The sequence below is a fragment of the Medicago truncatula genome, chromosome 3 (assembly GCF_003473485.1).
Source record: "Medicago truncatula cultivar Jemalong A17 chromosome 3, MtrunA17r5.0-ANR, whole genome shotgun sequence".
Classification (NCBI taxonomy): Eukaryota; Viridiplantae; Streptophyta; class Magnoliopsida; order Fabales; family Fabaceae; genus Medicago; species Medicago truncatula.
Window position 1 is genome coordinate 53,066,860 of NC_053044.1, and position 26,242 is coordinate 53,093,101.

The 26,242-nt window shown below is 33.1% G+C and overlaps 3 protein-coding genes and 1 pseudogene across 7 annotated transcripts; 2 read left to right on the top strand and 2 right to left on the bottom strand.

Annotated features, from left to right (window-relative positions):
- On the top strand, window positions 1-4,612 carry LOC11431966 (UPF0481 protein At3g47200). 2 transcript variants are annotated; one of them, XM_024778083.2, is made up of 2 exons: window positions 1-1,362; window positions 3,903-4,612. In XM_024778083.2, coding segments are annotated over exons 1-2 (1,293 nt in total). In that variant the 5' UTR covers window positions 1-70; the 3' UTR covers window positions 3,904-4,612. The 2 variants fall into 2 exon arrangements, with proteins under 2 accessions (XP_024633851.1, XP_003603426.1); XM_003603378.4 differs by lacking the exon at window positions 3,903-4,612 and having other exon boundaries at window positions 1-1,440.
- A 573-nt stretch (window positions 4,613-5,185) lies between these two features.
- On the top strand, window positions 5,186-6,362 carry LOC11431967 (UPF0481 protein At3g47200-like; annotated as a pseudogene).
- Window positions 6,363-11,785: 5,423 nt separating this feature from the next.
- Window positions 11,786-13,142, bottom strand: LOC11431968 (uncharacterized RNA-binding protein C17H9.04c). Its single transcript, XM_003603380.4, has 4 exons — window positions 13,004-13,142; window positions 12,480-12,906; window positions 12,168-12,281; window positions 11,786-12,067 (listed from the first exon to the last, which is right to left on the bottom strand). The coding sequence occupies exons 2-3, from the start codon at window positions 12,890-12,892 to the stop codon at window positions 12,182-12,184; spliced, it is 513 nt and encodes a 170-aa protein (XP_003603428.2). The 5' UTR covers window positions 12,893-12,906; window positions 13,004-13,142; the 3' UTR covers window positions 11,786-12,067; window positions 12,168-12,181.
- Window positions 13,143-20,435: 7,293 nt separating this feature from the next.
- Window positions 20,436-25,476, bottom strand: LOC11432468 (acyl-protein thioesterase 2). Of its 4 annotated transcripts, none has more exons than XM_024778123.2 (10): window positions 25,451-25,476; window positions 24,884-24,963; window positions 24,172-24,286; window positions 22,931-22,967; window positions 22,749-22,818; window positions 22,472-22,576; window positions 22,101-22,251; window positions 21,917-21,999; window positions 20,998-21,091; window positions 20,436-20,902 (listed from the first exon to the last, which is right to left on the bottom strand). In XM_024778123.2, exons 2-10 carry the CDS (start codon window positions 24,912-24,914, stop codon window positions 20,812-20,814), a joined length of 777 nt encoding a protein of 258 aa, XP_024633891.1. In that variant the 5' UTR covers window positions 24,915-24,963; window positions 25,451-25,476; the 3' UTR covers window positions 20,436-20,811. The 4 variants fall into 4 exon arrangements, with proteins under 4 accessions (XP_024633891.1, XP_024633892.1, XP_003603430.1 ...); XM_024778124.2 differs by lacking the exon at window positions 25,451-25,476 and adding an exon at window positions 25,344-25,388; XM_003603382.4 differs by lacking the exon at window positions 25,451-25,476 and adding an exon at window positions 25,234-25,305.
- Window positions 25,477-26,242: the final 766 nt, after the last annotated feature.

Sequence of the window (26,242 nt, forward strand, 5' to 3'; positions counted from 1 at the left end):
AGTAAAAAAGACTTGAAATTCAACTGTACAAAAACAGCTTCTTCTTCATTTTCTCAAACCAAACATAACAATGATGAACCACGATGACATGGTGAATAATATTAATTCGATGCTCCAAAAAGCAGAACCACCGGTAACCAGCGACTGTTGCATCTATAAAGTACCTTTTGCTATTCGCAGTCTCAACCCAGACGCATACACCCCCAAAGTCATTTCCATTGGCCCTTTCCACCACAGTCACCGCCACCACCACCTCCAAAACATGGAGCGCCACAAACTCATTTACTTCAAAGCTTTTCTCCAACGAACCCAGACAACTCTACACACCTTCATTCACTGCATAGATTCTGCTATACCTAATTTTCGTAGCTGTTATTCTGAAACCCTAGACTTTACTCAACAGGAGCTTGTTCAATTAATCTTAATCGATTCTGGTTTCATAATTGAGCTTTTCTGGAGATCCTATTATGACGATTGGTCTCAAGATGATGGGTTTCTCTTAAAACCTTGGTTAGCTTCTAACATAAGATTAGATTTGTTGTTACTTGAAAATCAATTGCCATTTTTTGTTATTCAAGAAATTTACAATCTTTCATTTACTTCTACTAACGCTAGTGTTCCCAAGACTAAAATCCCTTCTTTTCTTGAACTTAGTTTTGATTATTTTGCATATTACAATCAATCAAACTTGGGTTTTGATAATGGCGATTTTAGTATAAGGCACTTCACTGATCTGATTAGGATTTTCCACCTGCAACATCCTTTGCAAAGACGGCCGCTTAGAATTGATGAACCAATGAAACATCTACAGAGTGCAACTGAGTTGTTAGAAGCTGGGGTGAGGTTTAAAGTGAACACTAAAAGTGAGTGTTTACTTGATTTGAGGTTTTCAGGACGGGTTCTTGAAATTCCTCAATTGAAAGTTGAGGATTGGACTGAAATTTTGTTTCGGAATATGGTTGCTTTGGAGCAATGTCACTACCCTAGTGAGTCCTACATTACGGATTATGTTGCTGTTTTGGATTTCCTTATTAATACTGGCAAGGATGTGGATATACTTGTTCAGAAGAAAATACTGGTGAATTGGCTTGGGGATAGTGATTCTGTGGCTAACTTGTTTAATAGTCTTTGGAAAAATGTTACACATTTGTATTTCAGTTCTCAGTACTCTATTCTATGTGAAGACTTGAATGGTTTTTGTCATGATCCTTGGCATAGATTGAAGGCGACTCTCAGACGTGATTATTGCAACAGTCCTTGGCAAACTGCTGCTTCCATTGCTGGAATTTTACTACTTATTCTCTCTTTACTTCAATCAGTTTGTGCAGTGTTGCAAGTTGTACAACAATATAATGATTCATAGTAAGTTCAATCATTGTTGAATTCATAATTATTGTGATTATTATTATTACCAATTTAAGTGTTTCAATGGTTTCATTATTTTGCATGTTGTACTAGATTGAAATTGCAACTTCATATAAATAAACTTTGCATGAAATAGTTATGAAACCCCAATAGTTAATCAGTGGATCGTTGACCATACAAGGAGATAAGTGAAAGAAAGTTAAACCAGTCAAATTAAGTTTAAGACTTTGGTGCTTTCAGTACTTGAATAATTTGTAAAATTTAGCATTTCTGGTATTTGATTATTTATTTTTTCTTCTATGCAATATGCATTCAACTTGATAAAATGAAGTGTTTGGTGCTGCAATAATGCTTGCTGGAGTAGAACTCATAGATAACTACCTCTGCAAGTTTGCAACTGTATATGTTTCTTATTTTTTTTAAGGAAAGTTATTTGAATATGTGAATTAAAGTTATCTTGTTTATCTAGTGGTTCAAATTCAAACACTAAGTTGATTGGAGCTACAAATTATTAATGGTCTACATCTTTTACTTGAGTTTGATTTTGGCTTAGAAAGTGATTAACAATTCCTTTAATGGTGCCAACTGATTTTGGTTGTTAATGTTGGTAGAGAATTTGGTTTACATCAAAGAATTACGTGGCATGATTGCCGAAAACAATACCACTTAATCTGCTATGATGTATCAACTATGAGATTGGTTGCAGGCTGGCAGCAAACTGCTACAAGGTATCGAATATGAATCTGCACATTCCTCTATCAGTTTGGAGGGCAGAAGAGAAATCCTAATGACAGAATTTTGACACTTCCTAAAATTTTAAGTAGGTAAAGAAAATTTAGGAAAAAATAATTTCATGCGTAAATTTTACCAAAATTTTAAAATGATAAGATATTTTTGCAAATGGTCAGAAAAATATTAAGGAATAGAGGCAATTGGCCCCAAATAAGGTAAATATATGTTCTAAACTTCTGTTATTTAAAGATAACAAAGTATTTATAATATAATTTATAATTCTTTTACAATATAAAACAACTTTTTTTTTGTTGATTTGTTGGCAAAATACTTGGTCTTCTGTGTTATGATATCTTTCAGATTTATTTTTTGGACAATATAATTCAAACATGAGCAAAATAGAAGAGTCTCCATGGTACAACTACTTCCTCTCTTCTAGATTATATGTCGCTTTCAAAAAAAAAAATTTGTTTTAAATTATACGCCAATTTATTAATGAAACATTAATGTTACTTTCCTATTATATCCTTAACTATTTATTACTCTATTTTTTTAACTCTTTCTTTTATCTTTCTCGTATCATTTATTAAGGATAATTTCTCAAAACAACTCATAATATCTTTCTTCACACAAAATTAATTACATTTTTTAATACGTGTGAAATCTCCAAAATGTCATATAATTTGAGACGAGGGTGTAATATTTTGGGTGTTAGTTAAGAGCATCTACAATGGTGAGGTCTTCACCATTTAAGACCTAGTACCTAATAGGTACTTCCATTGTGGAAAAAAGTTTGGGTGTCTTCTAAGACATGGGGTCTAACTTAAGACTTCCATCTTTAAGTGGTCCCCACACACTTTTTTATTAAAATAATACTCCCTCCGGTCTCAAATGTAGGGAAAAAAACAAAAAAAATTGTGGTCTCAAATGTAAGAAAAAATATAGTAAAAGCAACCTAATAAATGCTACTATTCCAATTTTACCCCATCTCCATGAGTTCAAGAGTCACTTTCATTAATTATTACTAAAACATGACAATGACAAAATTGAAAAGTTGTACTTTTTTAACATGACTTCAATGTAATCAATTCATTTTCTTAATTGGTGTGTTTTTTTTTCTCCCTACATTTGAGACCGGAGGGAGTATGTTAGTGGTGAAATTTAAATGATTAAGAGTTAGTGGTGGGATCCATTTAGACTTTTTGTTAGAAGATCTACATTGGAGAGTACCTATTAGGTACTGTTATTATAAAAATAATAAAAAAGTGACGTGTACAAGTGAGATCCATTTAAGATCTTCAATTTGAGGGTCTTCATTGTAGATTCTGTAAGTGCATCTTACCAAAAGTTGCATATGAGGCCCGATCATAACTCTTAATTATTGGGAATCCCAATTGGAATTTCCAACTGTTTGCCGCCTATCTTCATTGCTGCCTGGACCCACATAACGTTCCCCAAAATTCTTTTTGATTGTCGTTTTGGTTTCTATCATTTTCGATAAATTTCTGCTGGTTCCCTTTTTCAAATGGTTGCTCATTACTGTCATTATTATTCTCGAACTCTTACACTCCCTCAAGCATTCCCATAAATGGACAAATTTTGTTTACTAGGTTTCAAAAGAACTAAGAATTAAGAACGTTACAAGGTGGTGATTCCTGAAAATACAATGATTAAATTTTCAGAAGATATGCTTATAGATTTAAATGTTTCTGAAGAGTTAAAGTCATTGAGTGAGATTGATACGTTTGTTAGATTTGATCTCTCATATCCGAGATTTGAGATTAAGAATCATGGGTATAATGCAGATGCTGTTGCCATGCAATTGAAAGATAACTCAGGAGATATCACTAACGCGAGGGATAGGTATTTTGCTTGCATTGTTTCTATGTTGGCTCATACAGACATGATCCCAGCTGATAAGGGTGATTTGGCAACAGTTGATAAAGACATTTCTGCTAATATTTCAAGTAGGACATTGTCAAATGGGAAGAGGATGACAAATCTTGTCCTTAAGGTGGCCCTTCATGCCTTTTGTCATGATATAAGTGATGGAAGATTAAAATGTTATGATGCATTTACCAAGGTAAGTAAGTGGCAACTTTATCAGTGAAACAAGATTGGTTAACATCTGCAGGGAAATTCATGCTGCTGGCTCAGTTGGGAAAATCATGGACATGCTGACCTTGCGAGACATCAATGCTGAGAACAATGTATTTTCATACATGCTAGTAAGGTTATCCAGCCCTGCGTTGGTGAAGAAAGCTCTTCAACTCATGCCCTATAAGGCCATTTATGGGTACTTTGATCCAGCAGCTGTAAGAGCTTATAGGAATTTTGATCAAGCAGCTGTAAGAGCTTATAGGAATTTTGATCAAGCTGGTCTAGCTGCACAGATTGCTGCAGGTCCACTTTGTGTCTACTGTAAGGGAAATATTAATCCATTGACAATTGCTAATTATTCTGACGATATTAAGTTGTCACAACTTGCCCCTATTTACAAAGCTCCGTACCATGAGCCCACACTACGGCTTGTGAAGATCATACTTGATGAATATGGAATCCAGTATGGTAGATGGTATCAGGGTGCTAGGGCAGCTGCGATACAATCTCCAACTGATAACCGTTTCAGAGCTATTGTTAAGAAAATCCGCGAAGTAGCTTAATGGTCTTTATAAAATGTTGCACATTTGAATTTCTGTTCTCATTACTCTATTCTATGTGATCTTTAAAAAATGTAGCTTTATGTTTTTGAGTGATGCTTGGCTTAAATTGAAGGCTACTCTCAGGCATGATTTTTGCACTAGTTGGCAACAGCTGCTTCTGTTGCTGGAATTTTACTACTTATTCTCTTTACTTCAATCAGTTTATTCTGTCTTGCGAGTTATGAAGCAATATAATGACTCCTAGTGAGTTCAATCATTGTCGGATTCATAACTATTGTAATAATTATTACCGATTTATGTTGCTTCAATGGTATCTTTGTTTTGTTTGTTGTTTTAGATTGAAACTGCAATTTCATGTACAGTGATTTTGCATGAAGTACTTGTGGAATCTCAATAATTAATCAGTCACATCTTCACTCTAATATTCACTGTCTCAACCAAGATGCATACACCCCAAACTCATTTCCACTGGCCCCTTTCACCACCGTCACCACCCCCACCTTCAAAACATGGAACATCTCCAACGTGCTGAGAGAAGTTTGAACACGTTGTTCTGCTACATAGATTCCATCTTATCTCATTTCAATCACTCTTATTCCAAAACCCTACAATTTACTCATGATGAATTTGTTAAGTTAATCTTAATTGATTCCGGGTTCATAATTGAGCTTTTCTGGAGATCCTATTGTGATCATTGGTCCTAAGATAATGGGTTTCTCTTAAAACCTTTGTTAGATAGTCTTGTAAGATTAGATTTATTGTTTACTTCAAAATCAGCTTCCCTATTTCGTTATTGAAAATATTTACATTCTTTCATTGACTTATATCACTACGTCTAAGATCCCTTCTTTTCTTAAACTTACTTTTTATTATTTTTATTATTTTGATTATTAATAAATCAAAATTGGATTTTGATGACGGTGATATTAGTATAAGGCACTTCACTGATCTGATTAGGATATTTCATTTGGAACATCCTATTGAAAGGCAGCCGGGTAGAATCATCATGGACTTCGACAAATCTATGATATATCTACCCAGCACCACTGAGTTGTTAGAAGCTGGAGTTAGGTTTAAAGTGAACACTAAAACTACATGTTTACTTGACTTGAGGTTTTCCGGACGAGTTCTTGAAATTCCTCAATTAAGAGTTGAGGACCGGACCGTAACTTTATTTGGAATATGGTTGCTTCATTACCCTCATGATTCCTATATTTATGATTATATTTCTGTTTTGGATTACCTTATAAATATCGGTAGGGATGCGGATATACTTGTTCAGAGAGGAATACAGGATAATATGCTTGCAGACAGTGATTCTGTGGCAAACTTGTATAATGGTCTTTGGAAAAATGTTTCACATATAAATTTCAGTTCTCATTTCTGTCTTCTTCCTAAAGACTTGATGGTTTTTGTAATAATCCTTGGCATAAACTGAAGGCTACTCTCAGGCGTGATTATGGCAGTACTCCTTGGCAAACTGCTGCTTCCATTGCTGGAATTTTACTACTTGTTCTCTCTTTACTTCAATCAGTTTGTTCTATCTTGCAAGTTGTACAGCAGTATAATGTAAGTACTAGTAGTAAGTTCAATCATTGTTGAGTTCATGATTATTGACATTATTATCACCAATTTACGTTGTTTGTTCCAATGGTTTCATTATCATGTTTGTTGTATTAGATTGAAATTCTAATATTATATAAATAGGTGTTTTGCGTGAAAGATTTATGAAACCCCCAATAATTAACCAGGGGATCAATGACCTTACATGGTGGTAAGTGAAAAAAGATAAACCAATCAAATTAAGGTAATAGAACTCCAACTAGATAGAATGAGGATGTGATTGATGCTGCAGCAATGCTTGCCGTAATAGATCTTCATTACTACCTACTCCTTCATAACTAGATCAATGACCTTACATGGGTTTTCTTATACTCTCTTTTTAAGGAAAATCATGTGTGAATTTAAGATAGTAGTTCAAATTCAAAGTTGATAGGATGTACAAACTGCTGATGGTCTGCATCTTTTACTTGAGCTTCATTTTGGCGTGGAAAGTGAATAACAATTTATTACAAGTTTCCCACATTGACTTTTGTTATTTAAAGCAGCAAATTATTCAAAAAAATGTAACTTATAAATATTATTTTTTCGTAAAAGAAGGGGCCTAAGCGCAAAGATACAGATTACAGTGGAATAAGACAGTGATTACTAACCCCCAAAACATCATATGTAGTGAAGCCTGTCCCAAGTCAGTGGGGGGATACTCATAAATCAAACATGGGAACCTCTTGAAGACAACCCTTATTTGCGTAAATATTCGCCTGTCTATGACAATAGGGAATCAAGCTGTAGGAGATCACGAATTTTGCAAAGGAATGACAATGATCAATCCACATTAACCTTTAAAACCAACCCACTACTTCGCCAAAACGGCATTGCAATAGCCAAAGTGTTTGGAGAAACCACATAGCCATCTTTTCTTTTAATCCCAGACCAAACTTCCACAACTATCAGAGAGAGCACCGCACTTAGAAGCACTATCATTGTTCAACTTCAGACATCCAATACCAGGGGAACTCAGACTGATATTAACCAACCTGTTCTTCTCTAAATGGCGAACGTGCAGCTTAGTGCCCTGATTAATGCGAGCGACCAAATGAAAAACAAGATCCTAGGGCAGAGTTGGTTGAGCAAAGTTCTCAGCATGAATGTCTAAGCTCCTCCATCTTCATAACTTATATCACATTGTAGCTAATTTGAGTTATCATTAATTCATTACCAGAGACGAGATTTGAGAGATTATACACGTACCAATCCTGTAACTTGCCAAATAAAAAAACAACTTGATCATGTTGCCAAATAAAACTTTGCGACAATTGCTCTTTAGGCACACAATGATTACTCTCATACACAAATCAAACAGCAGTTAACTGCCATCTGGCTCTTTTTAAATCGGTTCACCTGATTTAGAAAGTGTTCTCAAGCAGTAGTTAACTACTCTTCGGATTTCTTGGGTGCCTAAAGAACAATTGTCAAGCAAAAACTGGGTTGTTTATATATATTTTTCCAATGTACTTTTGCATCTTTACACAATTTTTGTATTTTGTACATATCTTGAGTTAAAAATAATTCCTTGTAGAAGAAAAAACTTTAGATAAATATCTACGACGCATCATATATCAAATTGAGATAAAAAAAATCAGGATGAGGGTACTGTCAGTCGGTAACTATAGTTGCTAAGTTGTTGGGTGACAACTTGAGCTTTAAGCTCCAATTAAGATTAATCAAATGACAAGTTCTTGGTAGGATTTAAGTACTTCCTATAGTATTCACTCCAATAATAGAACTAAACGTAGATTCTTAATTTATTTTCTATAGGTCTTGACTCTTGATTTGAACTCTCACTAGTGTCACCAATAAAAGCAAAAAAATTAGGCAAAATTACACGATTAATCCTCTAACTTTATTTTAGGTAACACTTTCGTCCTTTATCTTTTTTTTGTCACGATTTAGTCCTTTATGTTATAAAATGACAATATCTCATCATTTTTTATGAGATTTTTTTCAAAGAAATTTGATTTTATATGCTTGTATGATGAAGATTTACGTTTGCCTATGAGTTTGATGATTTTTTTTTTGGAGTTTTTGATTATTTTTTTCATAAAAAAGGATAACTATGTTGTTATTTTATAATATAAAGGACTAAATCGTGACAAAAAAAAGATAAAAGACGAAAGTGTTACCTAAAATAAAGTTAAGGGACTAATTGTGTAATTTTGCCAAAAAATTATATAGATAAAACTTGTCATTGTAGATGAACCTTCCTTTCTTACCAACGGAATTTAGCACATGCACAATAAGGGTTTGATTTCTAATCACCTCTGCATTAGCATCCTTCAATAGAGCAGCGTCTAAGGATTGGTTTAAAAAAAAAAATTGTCCAAAAATTATCAGTGAAATTGTCTCAATCTATGACTCTAAGTAGAGCAGAAACTGAAGTGGTTTCAACTAGATTTGTAATTTGAAAGGTTTATAACCAGTAACTAAATATATAAGCAAAAAAAATAGAAATCTAGTTGAAACCACTTCCCTGTCCGGAGGGATATTTTGGAAACCACTTCGACTGAACTTAATATTTAATTAGACTATATATATTTACCTTCCAACCAAATTTGAGATTAACAGACAATTGTTTTAAAACAATAACTGGTAGTGAAATTTTATCTTATTTTCTAACTCAAAATCCATGTTTCACTTGAGTAGCTACAATACAATTAATATATGAAATTGATAAAGAAAAATTTATTGATATACGAACTTTTTTCCTTTTATTTTTGAGTTTGGGTACATGATGTTCCCTGCTTTTTCCCACGTAGCACTAGCACATAATATGAATCTCAATTATATATGTATTACTTTGAGAGGCGTAGTGTGTTTGACCTGTAAACCAAAGCTATAACCATTTATTTTAAAGGAATAAAAAGGAGGCCTTTAAACATGCTTACTTGGGTTAAAAGGAAAAGAAAAGGGAAAATAAAGCTTTTGAAAGTGTATCCCATATTTTTAGTGCATGGAATTGGATATAAAGTCCTCTTATTTTTGCTAACCTTGACTGCCACAGTATAGGATTTTCAATCTGACCTAGTTTAGTTTTGATGGCATTTAGGGACCTATGTGACATTACAAAATCCTCATGATTAAAGATGTTTTTCAATGCTTTCATGAACAAAGTTCTTTGGTAGGTCTTGTCTTTGTTAGATTGGCATGTAAGAGACAAATTCACACACAAACACTCACAAAAGAAAAAGCACTCGACTATAAAGAGTATATGAATGCGCACTGTTTCTAGTTATGAATCATTTATACTTGAAAACTTAAATTATAATTTGAAAACAAAACATCAAATATTCCAACACTTGATTTTTATTTTTTATTTTTAAACAAATAGCTCAATTAAATCTCCACCCAATTAAAACCCGGATCAGGAGCATTTGCAACTCCACTCAGTTTCACACAGTAAACAATCTTGATCGTTAATTCGAGATCAAATCGACTCAAACAATATTAGACATAGCTTTAAATGATCTTAGCCGTTTGAGATTGGATGGTTGATATCAATAACTGCGTCGCACTTACTACACCAAATCCAAATCCCCTAATCACATATTTCAAGGATCAATCCTTAGCATATGATTTTTTATTTAAGCTTTCATGTAATGAGTGCATGCAACTCCCTCAACCAATAATGATGACGAATGAATTGCAATGGAATGAAAATTTGGAACCTCAAAGCACATGATTGAGCAAGCTAGGTAGCACAGGAGGGTACTAAAGCACATGATTGAACAAAGCATATGAAGTAACATAAAGCTTAGACTAAAGTGAATTTAGAGAATCTTGTTAAAAGCTATATAATGGAGTGTAGTAGCAGACACTAATGAAGTTGTGGTTACTTTTGACCAATAAATGTTGCTATTAAACGTAATCCAACATGTCAATGGGGAAACCCAGGGAATATATCATAAGCTTGTAAAGTTATGGAATCCTATGTTAATTAATACTAATTTTTTATCTGCTTGATTGGAACCAGGAAGCTTAATTTGATTTTGATTAAGTAACATATATGATTAACCCCCTCCGTTGATTAATAAGAAATTAGTTTGAGGTAGTATTGATTAAATGACTTGGATTCTTGATATCGAATCCTTATCTGCAGGGGCCCGGAATGGAACTTTAAGCTATTTATCCATTTTTGTGTGATAAATATGTTGGAAAAATATGAGATTAAAGGGTTGAAACATTTTATCTCAAAAAAAAAAAAACTGAGCATTTTTTACCAAACAAACTTGAACATCACAAATTAACACTTTAAATAACTCTTCCAAAAAATTAGTGATATGTAAAAAAAGAGGCAAACTACTACAAAAACTAGCATGAGAACATCGTATTTGCCAACAACAACAAAACAAAGAAGGTAACAACATATAATAACACCGGGTCGTACTTAAATGAAAATGTTCAGTTTATTAATATTGGCATTGTCAATTGAGTTAAACCTTTCTGACCACGGTTGATTTATTATTTTATTCAAAATTGCAACAGAAATGGTCCAAATCATGATAACTTGATAACCAATAATGCCACACTACACCTATGTTCTTCCGCGTTGCGCAATTGCAATAGACCTTACTATCTCCTATTTATTCTTTTCTCTTGTTAAGCTTATTTTTAACTTTCACATACATTACCAAAAATATGTTGAGTATTTAACGCATCTATTTTATTTTATGTATGAAAAATGATACTTGTATAATTATTTTGTGACAATTATTTTTCTTTCATACTCTTATTTTGTTTTTACTCTCTATTAATTTTATCCCAAAAGAAGAGAGAATAAAATGTTATACCAAGAGTTATTTTAAAATATTTTTACAAATATCATTTCTCTTTATATATAGAATATTCTTTTTAGAAATATTCATTTTGTACATGAATGTAATCAACTTTAACTTTTTATTTTTATTTTTATTTTTCAAGACATCTGGAGTTTGTTTGACAAGGGCAGAACACTAACTTATAACGGATAATTAATGGTGCAAAAATTTGTATTCTAAGGTTGAGCTGTTTGATAACAATTTTCTCTTACAAACATATACCATTGTTTGAGCTTATATCGACGTTTTCTTTCACATTTATCTTCATTATCTTAATTAAAAGAATATGTTTTGGCTATCAGTTACGATATTAGCTCATTAACTACAAGCTAAGTAATTTAAAGTCATTGTTTAAGGCCTTGCCTCTCATTTCTCACTAAGCTCAAAAGTGATTATGGGTTGGGTTTATCTTATCATAAAATTCGGGTGGCATTCTCAGAAACCAAAATAAAAGCATAAAATTAGCTTTCTCTTGCGTAATGCTCTATTGAATATAAAGGTACGTCGCTGAGGGACTAAAAAAGAGAAGAGAGCATCTTTTATTCTTTTCAGAACATATCTTTGCATCAAATTAATCATAAGAGAGAGTACTGAAGGAACACATTAACACTAATATTATTAAAATCGTTGATACTCAAAAAAAGTACATGGGCTAGCTAGCTAGATACATAGCTAACTGCCGAGATACTACACTAATCAGCGCCAACCATACTCAAAATCAAAATATTCCAACCTAAAGATTCCTAGCTAGCTAGCTGGATACAAGAAAATCAAAAGAAAAACGAAAGTAAACATTGATAGAGACCAAAAATAAGTAACTATCTCTAGGAAATATTATAGCCTCTCTCAATTATCTCTTCTTGGACATCAAACCTGGAATTAAAAATAAGAAAGGAGCACATTAATTATTGCATGCAATGTAACTTTAATATATATATATATATATATATTAAATGATATCTGAATGAATTACCAGATGGAGAAAGTTCACGATAAATAGGAAGATCTTCCAGTACTAGAGTCCCTTGGACCGTTGCATCGGTAGCATTCCATTCTATTGGCGAAGTTATGCTCGTTACACCCAGACCTACACATTTCAGTTCTTGGTAATGTTAGTGGGAGTTTCATATTGGACGAGAGATAATCATGTTTATAAGTGAGACTTAAAAACTAGTTTTGTGGGATTGATTTAGGTCCAACCACAATATTTTTAAAAGTATCACGAAGTATATATGATATGAGAAGAAATTGCAACGTATAATGAAAGAAATGATTGACATGAAACCTGGTGCATATCCAGTCACCGGATTTCCAGCCGGGGCGAGTGGAGGCACCGCCACCAGCGCTGCCTGCTCCAAAACCGTATGGTGATCTCAATAATCGTGGCATGTCTGAGGAGTCAGAGGAGAAGGTATCAATATCCTTAGGGGCACCACATTTGAAGCAGCTGGAGCGGCTGGCAAAGTTGTGAGCTCCACAGTTTCCAACAGTGCAATACCAGTCACCAGGACGGACATCAGGGCCGGTGGTGAAAGGAAAAGGGGAGCTAGAGCCTCTTCCACCAAGAAAGGAGCCACCAAAATCAACGGCGCCGCAGCCAGAAGTCATTCTTGACTCCCCACATCGTTGGCAAGATTCTCTTCTTTGAAAGTTGAGGTGGTTGCATGTCCTGCAGTTCCAATCTCCTGGTCTGCTCATCTTTCTTCTTAATTCTGTTATACACAAATATCAAATATTAGAATGAATGTGTATGTTAACTTTAACGTTCATTCTGTTATACAAAATTCAGTTGTAACAATATTTACTTACCTCACTTGAGTGAGTGAGTGAGTGAGTTGAGTAGTACAAGAGAAGAGAAGTAGAGTAGTGAGTAAGTTGAAATGAAAGTGATGAGAAGAGTAATTGAGATTATGGTGGCTTTATATACTGCCAAAATTATTCAAGTCCCTCCCTCGATTCTCGGACAAATCTCTAGCCAGCCAGTGCGCACTAGGGTAGGGTAAGGTAACCTCTCCAATTAATTTTTTTTCTTTTTGGCTTCCTTAATTCTACCAATTGCTATGTCATCAAAAACTATATTCGAAAAAAGGTTATAAGGAGTTTTCCAACGGCCACTCTATTTTACCCCATTTATACTCCCTCAATATTTTTTTTAGGTATCCTCCGCACGCAACTGCCTCTTTTATACTGATCCATCAAACTTTGTGAGACCCCCCAAATATACTCCATATTTTTTACCAATGAAACATCTAACACAAGCCATTGGTATTTAAAAAACTTGTTTGACATTGGGTAGAATGTCAATCTCAAGGGGGCCCAACCACTTCTTTGACACTAATGGAACCTTCGTCCAACATAGTTCAATTGTTATCTACACCACTCTTGCATCAGATATGCACCGAACAAATATTCCAACGGTCATAAACTTAGAATTCTCCATAATCCATAACACTTTCGACCATCATAATCACCCAATTTTTCACTTTTACTGAACTTCGTCGCTCTTCAACAGCTCTGTTCCCATGCTTATAAAAAGAACCCTTGATCGTTCCACAAGAAACACACTATTTCTATCTCGAAACCTCATTTACTTTTTGGTACCCCCAACTCGCTCCACAATCGTTGCTGCTAGTCGGATGTCGTTCTTTTATCAGCACAAATCAGCTAGCAACACAATTGTCAATGCACTCTTTTATTTTATTTTTCAATTTATATGGATTCCATCAATTGAAAGTGTCTTGCTAGCACCCAACACTCTCCATCTCTTTATTGAAAACCTTCATGTTTTTCAAATAAAATAAAAAATGCAGCAAATTTTCTTCATTCAACATCCCAAAATATGTAAGGGAAATCTAGAAATTTTTAAAAAAAAAATTACCATTCATGTGAAGTCTCCGTTTCAAAAAATGAATGGTGATGGAATGAAAAAACGCATAAAAGAGATTAATCTCAGTGTAGAGATATCAGATACGACAAATAAAGAATAAACAAATGGTTCTCGGTAACCAGAAATTACCTAGATTGTGAAACAAATTAGTTTAATGGATAATTTGTGTGACATAGGTATTAGGCTTGATGCTCAACTTTATGGATGAGCTCGCAGGTGACCGAAAAACAATCTTGTGCTTAAGGGGAGGTTTTAATATATTATTTTTGGCTTATTAAAAAAAATAGTTGTAATAACTATTGAAGTTTAGTATGTTTTGTTCAACTTTGTCAAGCTGCGCTTTTTCGTTCCACAAAGTAAAATTAGCATTGCACTGTAATCTCTAGACACTGCATTGCCCATATATGCCCTATATTTTAAATCTTGTAGTATAGTCATAAATATAATATAAGACCTTTTGACTGTCCTAATTGGCGGGGAAAGAATCACAATAAAATTTGGATAAGAAGAAACGCAATTCATTTGTTTTATCAGCCGACAAAATGAATATTCCTCACACTTCAAGGAAAAACCTTAAGATTGATCACAGAGATTGTTGACCCCAGTGCTTACTAGTATGGCCCATGCAGTTTAACTATATTCAAAAATATTTGTAAGGAGGTGTCACGTCTCACTTTGAATATTATGTTTTCATAACCTAGGCTGGGAGTTATGAGGTCGTCACAAACCATATGGTAAAAATCGGTCATGCTTTACAATTTTGAATATTCCTCTTTTTGTACTTAGAGACTTAATTTCTATCTTTTTTTTTTTATAAAGGATTCATTTATTTTTGCCGTAAGTCAAAATGGTTATAATATCACATAGCCACATTGGGTAATTTTTTTATTTTTTTTTTACAAAAATAAACGATATTCATTCATTCAAATTGATAGAGTACATCGATACAATATAAATCCAAATTCGCTAAAAACAAAATGGATGAATTTGTGAACAATCCCACATCATCCATGTTAATAGCATAAAACGGCAAAGTACCTATGCCTACAAATATGACTATATTCATGTCTCTGGAATACTCATGTCTCCGGATCTGCAACGTTGACGACGCCAAAGTCATTGTCATTGATCGGATCTGCACTTGCTAAAAGCTAATCTTTCAACCTGAATCAAATAAACACCGCACTAAGACGGGAAATCAAAAACACACCGCATAAAGACGGAAAATCAAAACAAACAAAGAGACGACGAAATCACAAAAACAAACGAAAGAAAACAAAAAATATGTGAAATCACTTATTCAACTAGGATAGAAGGAAAAACAATTCAGAGGGGTGATTTTTAGGTCAAAATTGACCCAAAAATCACCCCTCTAAAAAGAAGAAGAAAAAGAAGAAGAAAAAGGTGACAGCTAGGGTTTGAGAATGAGAGAAGAGAGAGAGGAAGAAAGGTTCTTCAATGGTACTCTTATTAAGAGGTAGCTTCAAGGGTGACGGCTAGGTAATGTTCTTTTTTAATACTTCCTCTTACTAACCTACTTACTAACATCTTCAATGGTACTCTTATTAAGAGGTAGCTTAAAGTAGTCACATCAAATAATCACTTCAACTTTAATTTTAATGTCTAATAAACACTCATTTCCTCAAACGGAATAACTCTTAAAAAATCACTTCATTTTTAACATTGAATTCATTCGTTAATTTTTTATTTGAAATATGATGAAAGAAATTGAATAAAGAATGCAATAGAACCACATTTACGCAAGAGAGAAACAATGATTATACAAGTCTTGCATCTCAATAGCAACCCTTCTTATTTATTCTACATGCTATTAGACAAAACATCTCTCGTTGAAGATGCTCCTAATGATCAAGATCACGGAATGTAAAATGTCTACAATCCTCCTAGCAACCTAATTAAATCAATGTTCGGCGTGTAAATAAAAAAAAAGACAATTTAATTCCTTACAATTTTTTTGCAGTTCATTTTAGTCCCATGACAAAAACAAAAAAACAAAAAACAAAAAAAAAAACCTACTATGTGAACGTTTAGAATTCCGTTGAAAAAGTCTCAAAATCCTCACCGTCAGGAGAGATGGATTGATTCAGTCGAATGTTTGAGGTCTGCTGAATGGAATTTCAAATCACATTAAAGATAAGATACTATGGTACATATGTTAGGAGTTATGTAGATGATAATTTATCAACGTTATGCATCAACCCTACTCTTTGTAAGCGGTCCCAAATAGTGATTAAAAGTTGTCCCTAAATGAAAATATCTTCTAAAATTATTATATGTATCGATAAAACACTCAAAAACAACATTAATAAATATAACTCATTGGTTTTGATGGTTTTTTTATTTATTTTTCTTCTTATAATTGAGATCATATATAATACTACTTTTGATAATATTATACGAAAAAGTTGAATCAACAAAATTTGATGTATTTAATTTAAAATTTTGTTCAAGAACATCAACTTTTATTGATTAAAGTTTCCTTATAAATGATTGACCATGGTCAATTAGTTGTGAAGCTAACCGATTAGGTTCAATCTGATTGATTTTTTGTGCGAGTATCTCTTATAAATTTTTGCGCGACTAATATCTCTTTATAACAATAAGCATTTTCCTAATAAAGTTCCAACTGGACCATTTCTTGTATTTTATAAGCTAAGATCAAGAGTACTGTAATTATTAATCGTTGTGTTAAGAGTTCCACATTGGATAGGAGATGGCTGAAAATGTGTTTATAAGTGGCGGCAATCCCCACCTCACAAACCGGTTTTGTGGGGTTGTGTTAGACCCAATTACCATTTTTAAAATGGTATTAGAGCCTCTTCAAGATCCATTGGACCACCTGCTATCAGGTTTCTGCTATCGGAGCATCCCACCATTTATGTCCATAAACCAAGCCCAATAGTGTTGGTCGTGAAAATGTGTTCATATGTGGGGACGATCCTCACCTCACAATTAGTCAGTTTCATGGAATTGTGTTCGGCCCAACCACCATTTCTAAGACGTTGAATTCTTGTTTTCTCCCATTCAAATTATTTGATGTAGTATTAATTAACATCCATCTTTTATGGCAAAAAGTAAAAAGAGATTGAAATCTGAATTTCTCTTTTAAATTTCACCCTCTCTCTTTTCTAACATAAAAATTGAGTGCAAAAGAGAGTGCGGTAAAAAAATGTAGATATGTGAAGTGAGCATATATTCCAAAAATGTGTATAGCTCCAAGACGTAGGCGAAGTAAAAGTAAAAGTTGCATGGCAATTACTTCAAGGAACGTCCTTGGTTTTCAAATTATTGCACTAGGAAACCATTTAGTGAAAGAGAAACGATTCTCATTGATGACTAAATGTCGATTGGAATTGAAGGAATAGTTCAAAAACCAAAGAAAGGAGAACAAAACTTGGTATAGTTTCGATAAAGATAGTTGAAGATGATGATGGAAGAGAAGTCTTCGAGGTTCATATTTTGACCATCTTTTCTTTTTCTTTTTTCCCCTTCGTTACACTTATATGGCTTTTTCGCTGTCATGTTCCTTTTCCTTTCTCACATTGTCATATATTCCCTCACCCTTTTCCTTTCTCTTTTGTGAACAAAAAAGAGAGAGATATATAGGGAAAACATATAGCAACGAAAATCCCCCAAACTAAATAAAAAAAATGGAAATATTAAATCTAACTAATAGAAATCATCCACAATTTTAATTTCTTGGGGAAGGGTAAAGAAGGCTGCAGCAAGCTGTTGAAAGCAAAAAGAAAGGGTAAGGAGAGTACTGATTCGATTCTCTCATTGGGAAATGCTTCCATGCATGGCCATATCATCAAACCCATGGACGCCTAACGTATACATATGCTACTATATTTACTTTATCTTTTTCTTATAATCTTTTTTTAATCATATTGTTAATATGGTATCTTAGTAATTATGATTGAGTCTAACACAACTTTCATAAAATTGATTTGTGAGTTGATGATTGCGGTCACTTATAAACATTTGTATATACCATCTCTCATCTAATGTGGAACTTTTTAACATATTCTCTCGCGTCCATCAATTTCAGATTTGGATATGGATATAAATAGTGGGTGATTCATAGTGAAAACCTGATATCAAATAATGCAATGAATTTAATAGGAGGCTCTAAATTTTAGCGCATTCAACAAATTTTACTAGCTACCTAGGTATGTAGCGTGAACACGTAAATGAATATATAGTTTTAAATATTAATATATTCAATCTACAAATGTGTTTGATATGGACGTACTAAAAATGATCTAAATGTATACATCTACTATTTTTAGTAAAAACTGAATTTTATAATAATAAAAAAAGGAAGAATATAAATTATATTTTAGTCGTCACTCATTTTTGCAATGAGACCTTATTAGCTGCATGATCTTGTAAAACTTTCTCTCCTTCACTAGGAAAGGGGAAGTGGAAAAAGTACCACACGATTTGGGTTGGATTAGAAGAGTGTATGATAAAACTAACCAAATGATGTCAATGGAGGACGATTTGTGGGATCTTTCTCAAAGTCAAAGAAAGGTAAAGGGTCGGTCCCGTGACGATCGATGAATTGTAGTGGTTATCCATGGTGCTCCAGTGTGACAGAGGTTGAATCTTTACAGCGGAGGTGAAAGATGTCTGCAGGCACGTTAACACTCTAACGCTCAAGTTAGAATCTGAGAGATGTGGAAAAGTGCAGAAAAATGGTGAAAGTGAATTGTACCTTGAGGGTGATGAGAAATTACCCTTACATAGGCATGAAGACACTTAAAATGTGGTGTGATCAGTGGAGTCTATGTGGTTACCCGAATAGAGCTTGGTGTGCTCCCTCGTCGTGTTGTCTATGGTTCCTCAAGTGTAGGTCCTATGGGTCCTGCTTTTGCAGGTTTCTTGTCGGTCTAGAACAGTAAAATTGGATTTATTAAAAATAGGAGGATTAACTATTACACTTATTAAAAATAGGAGGATTAACTATTACACTGGATCCATATTAGACAACTATTCAATTTGCATATACATTTAAAATAGTTTTCTTTAATAATCACCGGTTTACTTGCATTTATAACCCGTCTTTTATATTTACTTCAATTTCTTTGATAGTTAGTTCAAATCATTTGAACTATCTGCTAGTGTTGTCCATCTCTCTATACATGACGTAATATTAAGGTGTGTTTGTTTCAAGTCTACGAATTCCATTTTAAAAAATATATAGTTAAAGAATGACTATATTCACATTTGTTAAAAGTTTAAGAAAAAAAAGTATTCTTAGGAAGAGAGGTTCTCAAGAATGGAATAGCATCATATAACTTTTAAAATTTACATGGACTATTATCATGTGAGAGTAAAAATGTGCCATCCTGATGAAATACTGTATGGATTTTTTTTTAAATTATAACTTTCAATTTTGAATCCATAAAACAAATTTTCAGGTAAGCTAACCCTAAAAATAATTTTTTAATTCATAAAACAAACGCCTAAGGTATTTATTTATTTTTTTTCTGACAAGAACGCCTAAGGTACTTGCCTCTAGAGTTATAATAATTTTTTGAAAGCGAGCTTATAATATTATTATTTTTACTCGTTGAGAGTTATAATAGTAATACACAATTTTTATTATTCAAAATGAGAAAAATACGTATATATGTATGTCAGTACTCGGTATGTGTTACATCTACATAGTTTTGTTTTTAATTGTTGCATGCACGTGAGTTGGTAGAAAGACGTGAGTGACGCCATCATAAATTCATAATGATAAAAGTTTTTCCTTTTCTTTTACTTTTTATACCTCCAAAATCTTTTATAATATGCTCATGAGAGTCCCCAAATGTCCATCTTCTTTGATTTTTCACTGTTTTTGACCCTAATGTCCTTCTTCCTTGATCTTTTGAGTGCACGAGCTTCAAACAATTAATATCGATCTCTCAATTATCTAATACCTCACTAATTACTACTATATAATATACTTTTTATGTTTCTATACACAATGCAATTACAAGTTTTCATTTTTCTTTTTTGCGTTGGTTTTCTTTCGGCAGTGGACGGTTGTATTTGGTTAGGATTAGCAAAAATCATGGACTGTTCTTTATTTCTCGGGCCTTAACTATGTATTCTTAGTCCCTACAATGACTTGCTTTTTGCACCCTTTTTTCTCTTTCTAATAAGCACAAATTCATACGAGATATAGGGACAAACACACTAACATCACTGTGAATCGAGCAAATTTTGTGGTAAGATGTACTCGCTGCGCCTTAAGAGATTGGTCTTCACATTTGTGCGTAGATAATATGTTGGTTTACCCCAAAAAAAAAAAAAAAAACATCTTAATAAAATGTCAAATGATATAATGAACTCTAGCACTCGTTTTATTCACGTTTGGCTTATTACATTTTGTCTCAAAGACATAATAGAAATACATAAAGCAACATACATAACCATGGCTGAATAAAAATTTGCTAGATGTAGAGCAAATTATCCATGTCCATGTCTTCCCACCAAAGCATTTCCAATCCCACAGAAGAATAAAAATGAGTAACCCTTGAAGGGGAGAAATAAAAGTTTTATTTAGTGCCAAGATAATAGTAGAGAGAGAATGAAGAGGCTATACCATTACCAATATACCCCACACCACTATCTATTCTGTAACCCCTTTTTTAATTGCTTAAATTGAAAGTATGCTTCTATATCTATAACATGATGATTAAGCTTTACTTCTCTAGTTCAACCTTAACCCCTCAAGTGCCAAATTTGCAGTTAGCCATCTGCAAACTTCATCAGTCTCTTCAGGAACTGTATAGTGACCTAACCTGCACACCAATAATATATAAGATTAATTTCATGTCATACACAAATATTATCGCCTTTAGACTTTGTATAAATAAAGAAAAAATAAATTGAATACCCATTGTAGCTTCTGAATATAAGATTCTGGAATCCAGCTGAGCTTAAGGTCCTTGCAGAATTCTCTCCATGTTCATATGCAACCACATCATCAGCTACAAAAAAACATTAAATATAAACATCTGCGACGTGGCCATCATGCATGAAATCAGTTTGCTATTCCGTGATTTAAGATTGTACAAACAGCTTTGAAGCTTGAATTACAATAAGGTCGTGAAAATTGATTTTGATTGAATTGATTTTGTAAAATTAATTTAAGTTAAAAGTGAGTTGAATAATAAACTTGAGTGTAATAATCACATTTAGAGGCAAAAGCTACAAATCCTAGCTTCAAGTTAGAATCAATTCAAGAGAACCTCCAAACCGAAATCAATTTCACATCTTCAGAGTGACTGTTGATACATGTGTAAAAAGTGAACCAAATTTTTGTTAAATGTTGAGATAATTCAATGAAATCAGAAAAATGTCTAAGAAGTAAGAACCATTCCATTTAGAATGGTAATTGCAGCTTGTGATAAATCAGTAAAGACTCAAACAAGGAGTTCCATGCATACGAATACTGTTGACCTTTCGGGTAAGTATTAAGTAGTGGTTAAGAGTCTTAACCCATAATAACTCTTGCAAAGCGTTTTTCTTTTTTCTTTGAGCACACAGCGCAGGAACTATTGGCCAGGCTATCCTTACCTCAAGGCCAAACTCCGGATTACCAAGGCCCCTTTCCCTGGAACCGGAGGGTTAATGCAAAAAAAAAAAAAAAAAAAAACTCAAGCAATGTGCAGGCCTCTCAATAGAAAATTTAAGAAATCATGTGGGAGGACAGATGAAAAAATCATGCTTTTATACCGAAATTATTAGAAAGGGAAATATTATAACATTTTAAATTTCAAGTTAACAAGGATAGTGATAAAAATTATAAATACCGCTTCCATGGCCGATAAATAAGGGCAACGATGTTGCACGCCTTATACCATCACGTGATCCTCCGATCTGGTTTCTTAAGGTCCTGTATCAATTAGCACCTTCTGAGTTATGTATATAGCTTACAGAAAAGGAAATTATGGGTGGATATGCCTTATTGTTCTTGACAAATGGTAGAAACCAAACCTTGAACAAGGAAGCCAGCCACTTAATGAAACAATTGCGCTTAAGTTAATAGGGTAAATGTTTCCATTTCCATAGTGTCCCAGAACATGACATGTAGCTGAGTACAGTGCAGTTGCAGCACCATTACTGAAGCCACCAATACCGAGTATGACTGTACAGTGGACAGTACCATTTAAGTCAAATTACAAGTCCCTTAAATTTAGTAATAACAGTCCAATGTATATAATCTAAAATTATAAATGTATAAGGTTGCTTAGCTCTAATTTCTTAAATAAGCAAAAACACTACTATATTCACTTTAGTCAATATGAAGAAGTAAATAATAGAAAGATCACACCAATATTCTTCTCGAGGGATAATAGAAAACATACTATTTGGAGGCTCTGTTGACAAAAGATTGGCAACATGTGCTGCAGAAGCATCTAAACCCTCCAAATCATTAGGAGCGTCTTCTGAAATATCACCAACATCAGACCCTGGTAACATTACGTAAATCAAATTAGACTATTGTCTACAGTGGAAATGGAGTCGGTATTATTGTTCTAGACCAAATATACAGAAGCCAAATTTTGCAGCCAAAGGAAAACGGTCAAAGAGCAATGGTGTTTTCAAGTGAACAATATAGAATTTAAAATCAATTAGCCTTACAAGCAGTGCAAGGAAATCCACCAAATAAGGCTACAGGCCGCGTAGGAGCAGTTGGACAAATCCATTTAATCTGAAACATAAATTTCAAGATCATAAATAGTAGCTGCTTAAGTACATGACTTTTCCAAATATTAACGTATCTATTGAAAAAATGCCAATGTCAAATATACACATATTCTTACATTTGGAAGAGGAAGAGTTTCCAATAGTTGGGACCAGCTGCAAGACAGAATAAAGTCCATGTTATTCACCATAGGCCAATCTTGAACTTGTCAACTTGATTAAAAAAACAAGTTAATTTATAAAAGGAAAATACTAATGAGTGTGCCCTTAGGGCATTGGTGTGAGGGAAAGTATTGCCTTCAACTTTTTAGGAGTTTAAAAATTGTTCTTTCTTATACAAAACTACTATTTTTGGCTTCCTTAATTGGTGCTCTTGTGGCATTTTTTAGTATGACCCTTGACAAAAATATAAGAACTATTTATGGTCTAAGAGCTCTGCTAGTAAAGATGATTTTTGAAACTATTATAAGGTTTCTTCAAGAAAACACTTTATAATTATAATACCCCTACCTTATTTTGGGACCACACCACATATTTATAAATGGCATGAGTTCTATTATATGATTCACTGCACTGATCAACATGATTTCAAAATTATGGAAGTCAAGAGTTTATTACATGTATAGGGACTGTATGTGTTCTTTATTAGTTGTCATTATCTAGACTATAAACTGTACTTAAAAAAATGCTGGTGTATTAATAATAACTCTTTTTTTGACAGTACCTTTTGTGTTATCCTACCAAATCAATTGGTAAGATTTTCTAAAAGAGGATTTGTAGTTTAAGAACTTACTAATAAACAAACTTCAACAGAAGAAGACAAGATATTGACATTCCCTTACTCTATTCCTTTTAAATTTGCTAGAAGAAAACAAATTTATTGTTTCTCTAAAGGCATATTCTCAAGCACAAAGAGAAGGTATCAACACAAACTAAGTTTACCAATAAAGAGGAATAAACTTTTTCAAATATTAAAGTTCCAAATAACACCAACTCCAAACTGAAAAGCCATGCACACTAACATGGACATTGAGAAAATGCGTGGTAATCGATTGCTGTGAGCACAATCAGTTTTCATAATATAACTTTTAATTCCATTTGCTAACCAGCTTATTTAAAATAAAACTTTTCCTTCAAATAAATCTTCAAATGTATTCCAATTCTAAATTCTAATAAAGAGAGTATCCTTCTTTGAATCATGATTGCATAAAACACTTTGTAGCACTGACACGACACCAGCGCATGTGATTACATTCAATTAATTCATTTTCTCAAATTATTACCAGAGTCGATCTGTCAGTGTTGTGTCTGATGTATGTGTCAGCGCTTCATAGAATAAACATTCAAGTTAGCAACATACCTCGAGCCGTTATCGCCAATACCATGTAGCCAAACAATAGTTGCTTGATGCTTCCCTTTAGGTCTAACCACATGAGTCCTTCCAAACTCAAATGTCCTGCTAGCATTTCCACTACCTGATACATGAAACCAATAAAGTACATTTAATCCTAGATGGTATAGTTTCTACAAAGTTTAACTGGTAAATCTAAAAAAGCTGCAGGAGTTAAAAGACCGAAGTTCAAACTATTGGAAAAACCAAGTCCCACATAGATTAAAGATAAGACCTAACTAGAGTTTATGCCACCCCTCGCCTTACAAAGTCGGTTTTATAAGGGATGAGTTAGCTAAGGCTTAATATAAAAAACTTAACATGGTATTGGAGCCTACCGATTCGGGCCACCCACCACTTATATACACGCACCAAGCCCAATAGTGTTGGGCGTGAGGGGTGTATTGAAAAAATGGCATCCTGCATTGATTAAAGATAAGACCAACTAGAGTTTATAAAGAGTGGCACCCCTCATCTTACATGCTGATTTTGTAAAGATGAGTTAGACCCAATATAACAACCCGATACAAACCCCCCAAGATGAATGAGAAAATACTTAACATAACTAAATTAGTGATATTTTTATATCCAAAAAAAAAAAAAAAAAAAAAAAAAAAACTAGTAAATCCATGAATGTAGATGCAGGGCAATAGAGATGGCATTGGTTCACATTGCAACTAACCAGAACTAGCTGAGAAGTTTCTGTTGCTCATATTTTCAACTCAAACGGGTAATTGGCAAAATGCTTATGTTGTTGAGCTTCTGGAATGAAGAAAACCAACATTAGCAACATCTATTTATACCCAAATGAGAGAATAATATGAAAACATAAATAAATAAATATCAATGAATCTGCATCAGCTACCCTACTATAGAACTAGCTAAAACCTCATGAAAAATAGACAGAAAGTGAAAAGCACTAAAAAATAGAAACTAAAGCAGCTTAAAAAATAAAAGTTGTAACCCTTTGTTGTGAGCTAGAATCCACACACAAGAAATGAAGCAAAAAATGAATAAGGGTAAGTATTTTACTGTGTAATGGCAAAGAGAATAATAAGATTGGAGAATCTATGCTTGTTGAAATTAAGTAAAGTAATTGGAATGCTAAGAAAACAAGAAGAATATTTTGGCTATTATAAAACCTTTTATTTTCTTTGACATTTGCCACCTTCCATTGTTCCCAATAGAAAATGAAATTAGCATGTAAAATAGTTGCATTAATTAAGGAAATAGAGTTCAAAGTTGAAACCTGCACTAGTTGAATGATGTCGCTCCTACTTGGGGGTATCAACTTTCTGCTATATATTTCTCTCTTGTATATAAATCATTATATTTTTATTTTTTTTTGTGAACATTTGTATAAAAAAACACATTGACAAAATTTATCTCTAAAAAAAAACATTAACAAATTTATATAAAAAATTATATCTTTGATTCTATGTTCTTTCCACAAACCTCACCGAGTGAGAAACAAAACCTAAAGCATATGGGCTTTTTTGCTTTTCTTCATGACTTGCCTTTGTTGGTCTAGTTCCCACGACTTTCCCTTTTTTTGTTACACATTTAGCATTAACAAAGAATATAGCAAAATTGTCGATAAATATTGACTCAGTTGTTAAATAATTAACTCATATTTTTCAACCACAGTTTAGATCGCAGTCAACATCATGACTTTTTTTATAGACAATTTATAAGTACTTTTGTAAACACTTTTCTTAAATATTGAAGCATGATGTGACATTCTAACTCAAAGAAATTTTCTCTTATAAAGAAAGGACATAGCAAAAACAACAAATATAAACCCTCCCTTTTTATTTTTTCATTTTTTTAAAATCCCTCCCTTTTTATTTGATGAAATATAAACCCTCCCTTTAGTACTAAAAGATTACAAATGAATTTTTTTTTTTAGGAACGGATGAATAAAATTGTATTCATACAACTAAATATTTCTCCTCTACTAAGTCTTCTGACACTTGTTAAAATAATAAATTATATCAATAAAAAGACAATATATACCTATTAAAATTGATATTATAAGTCC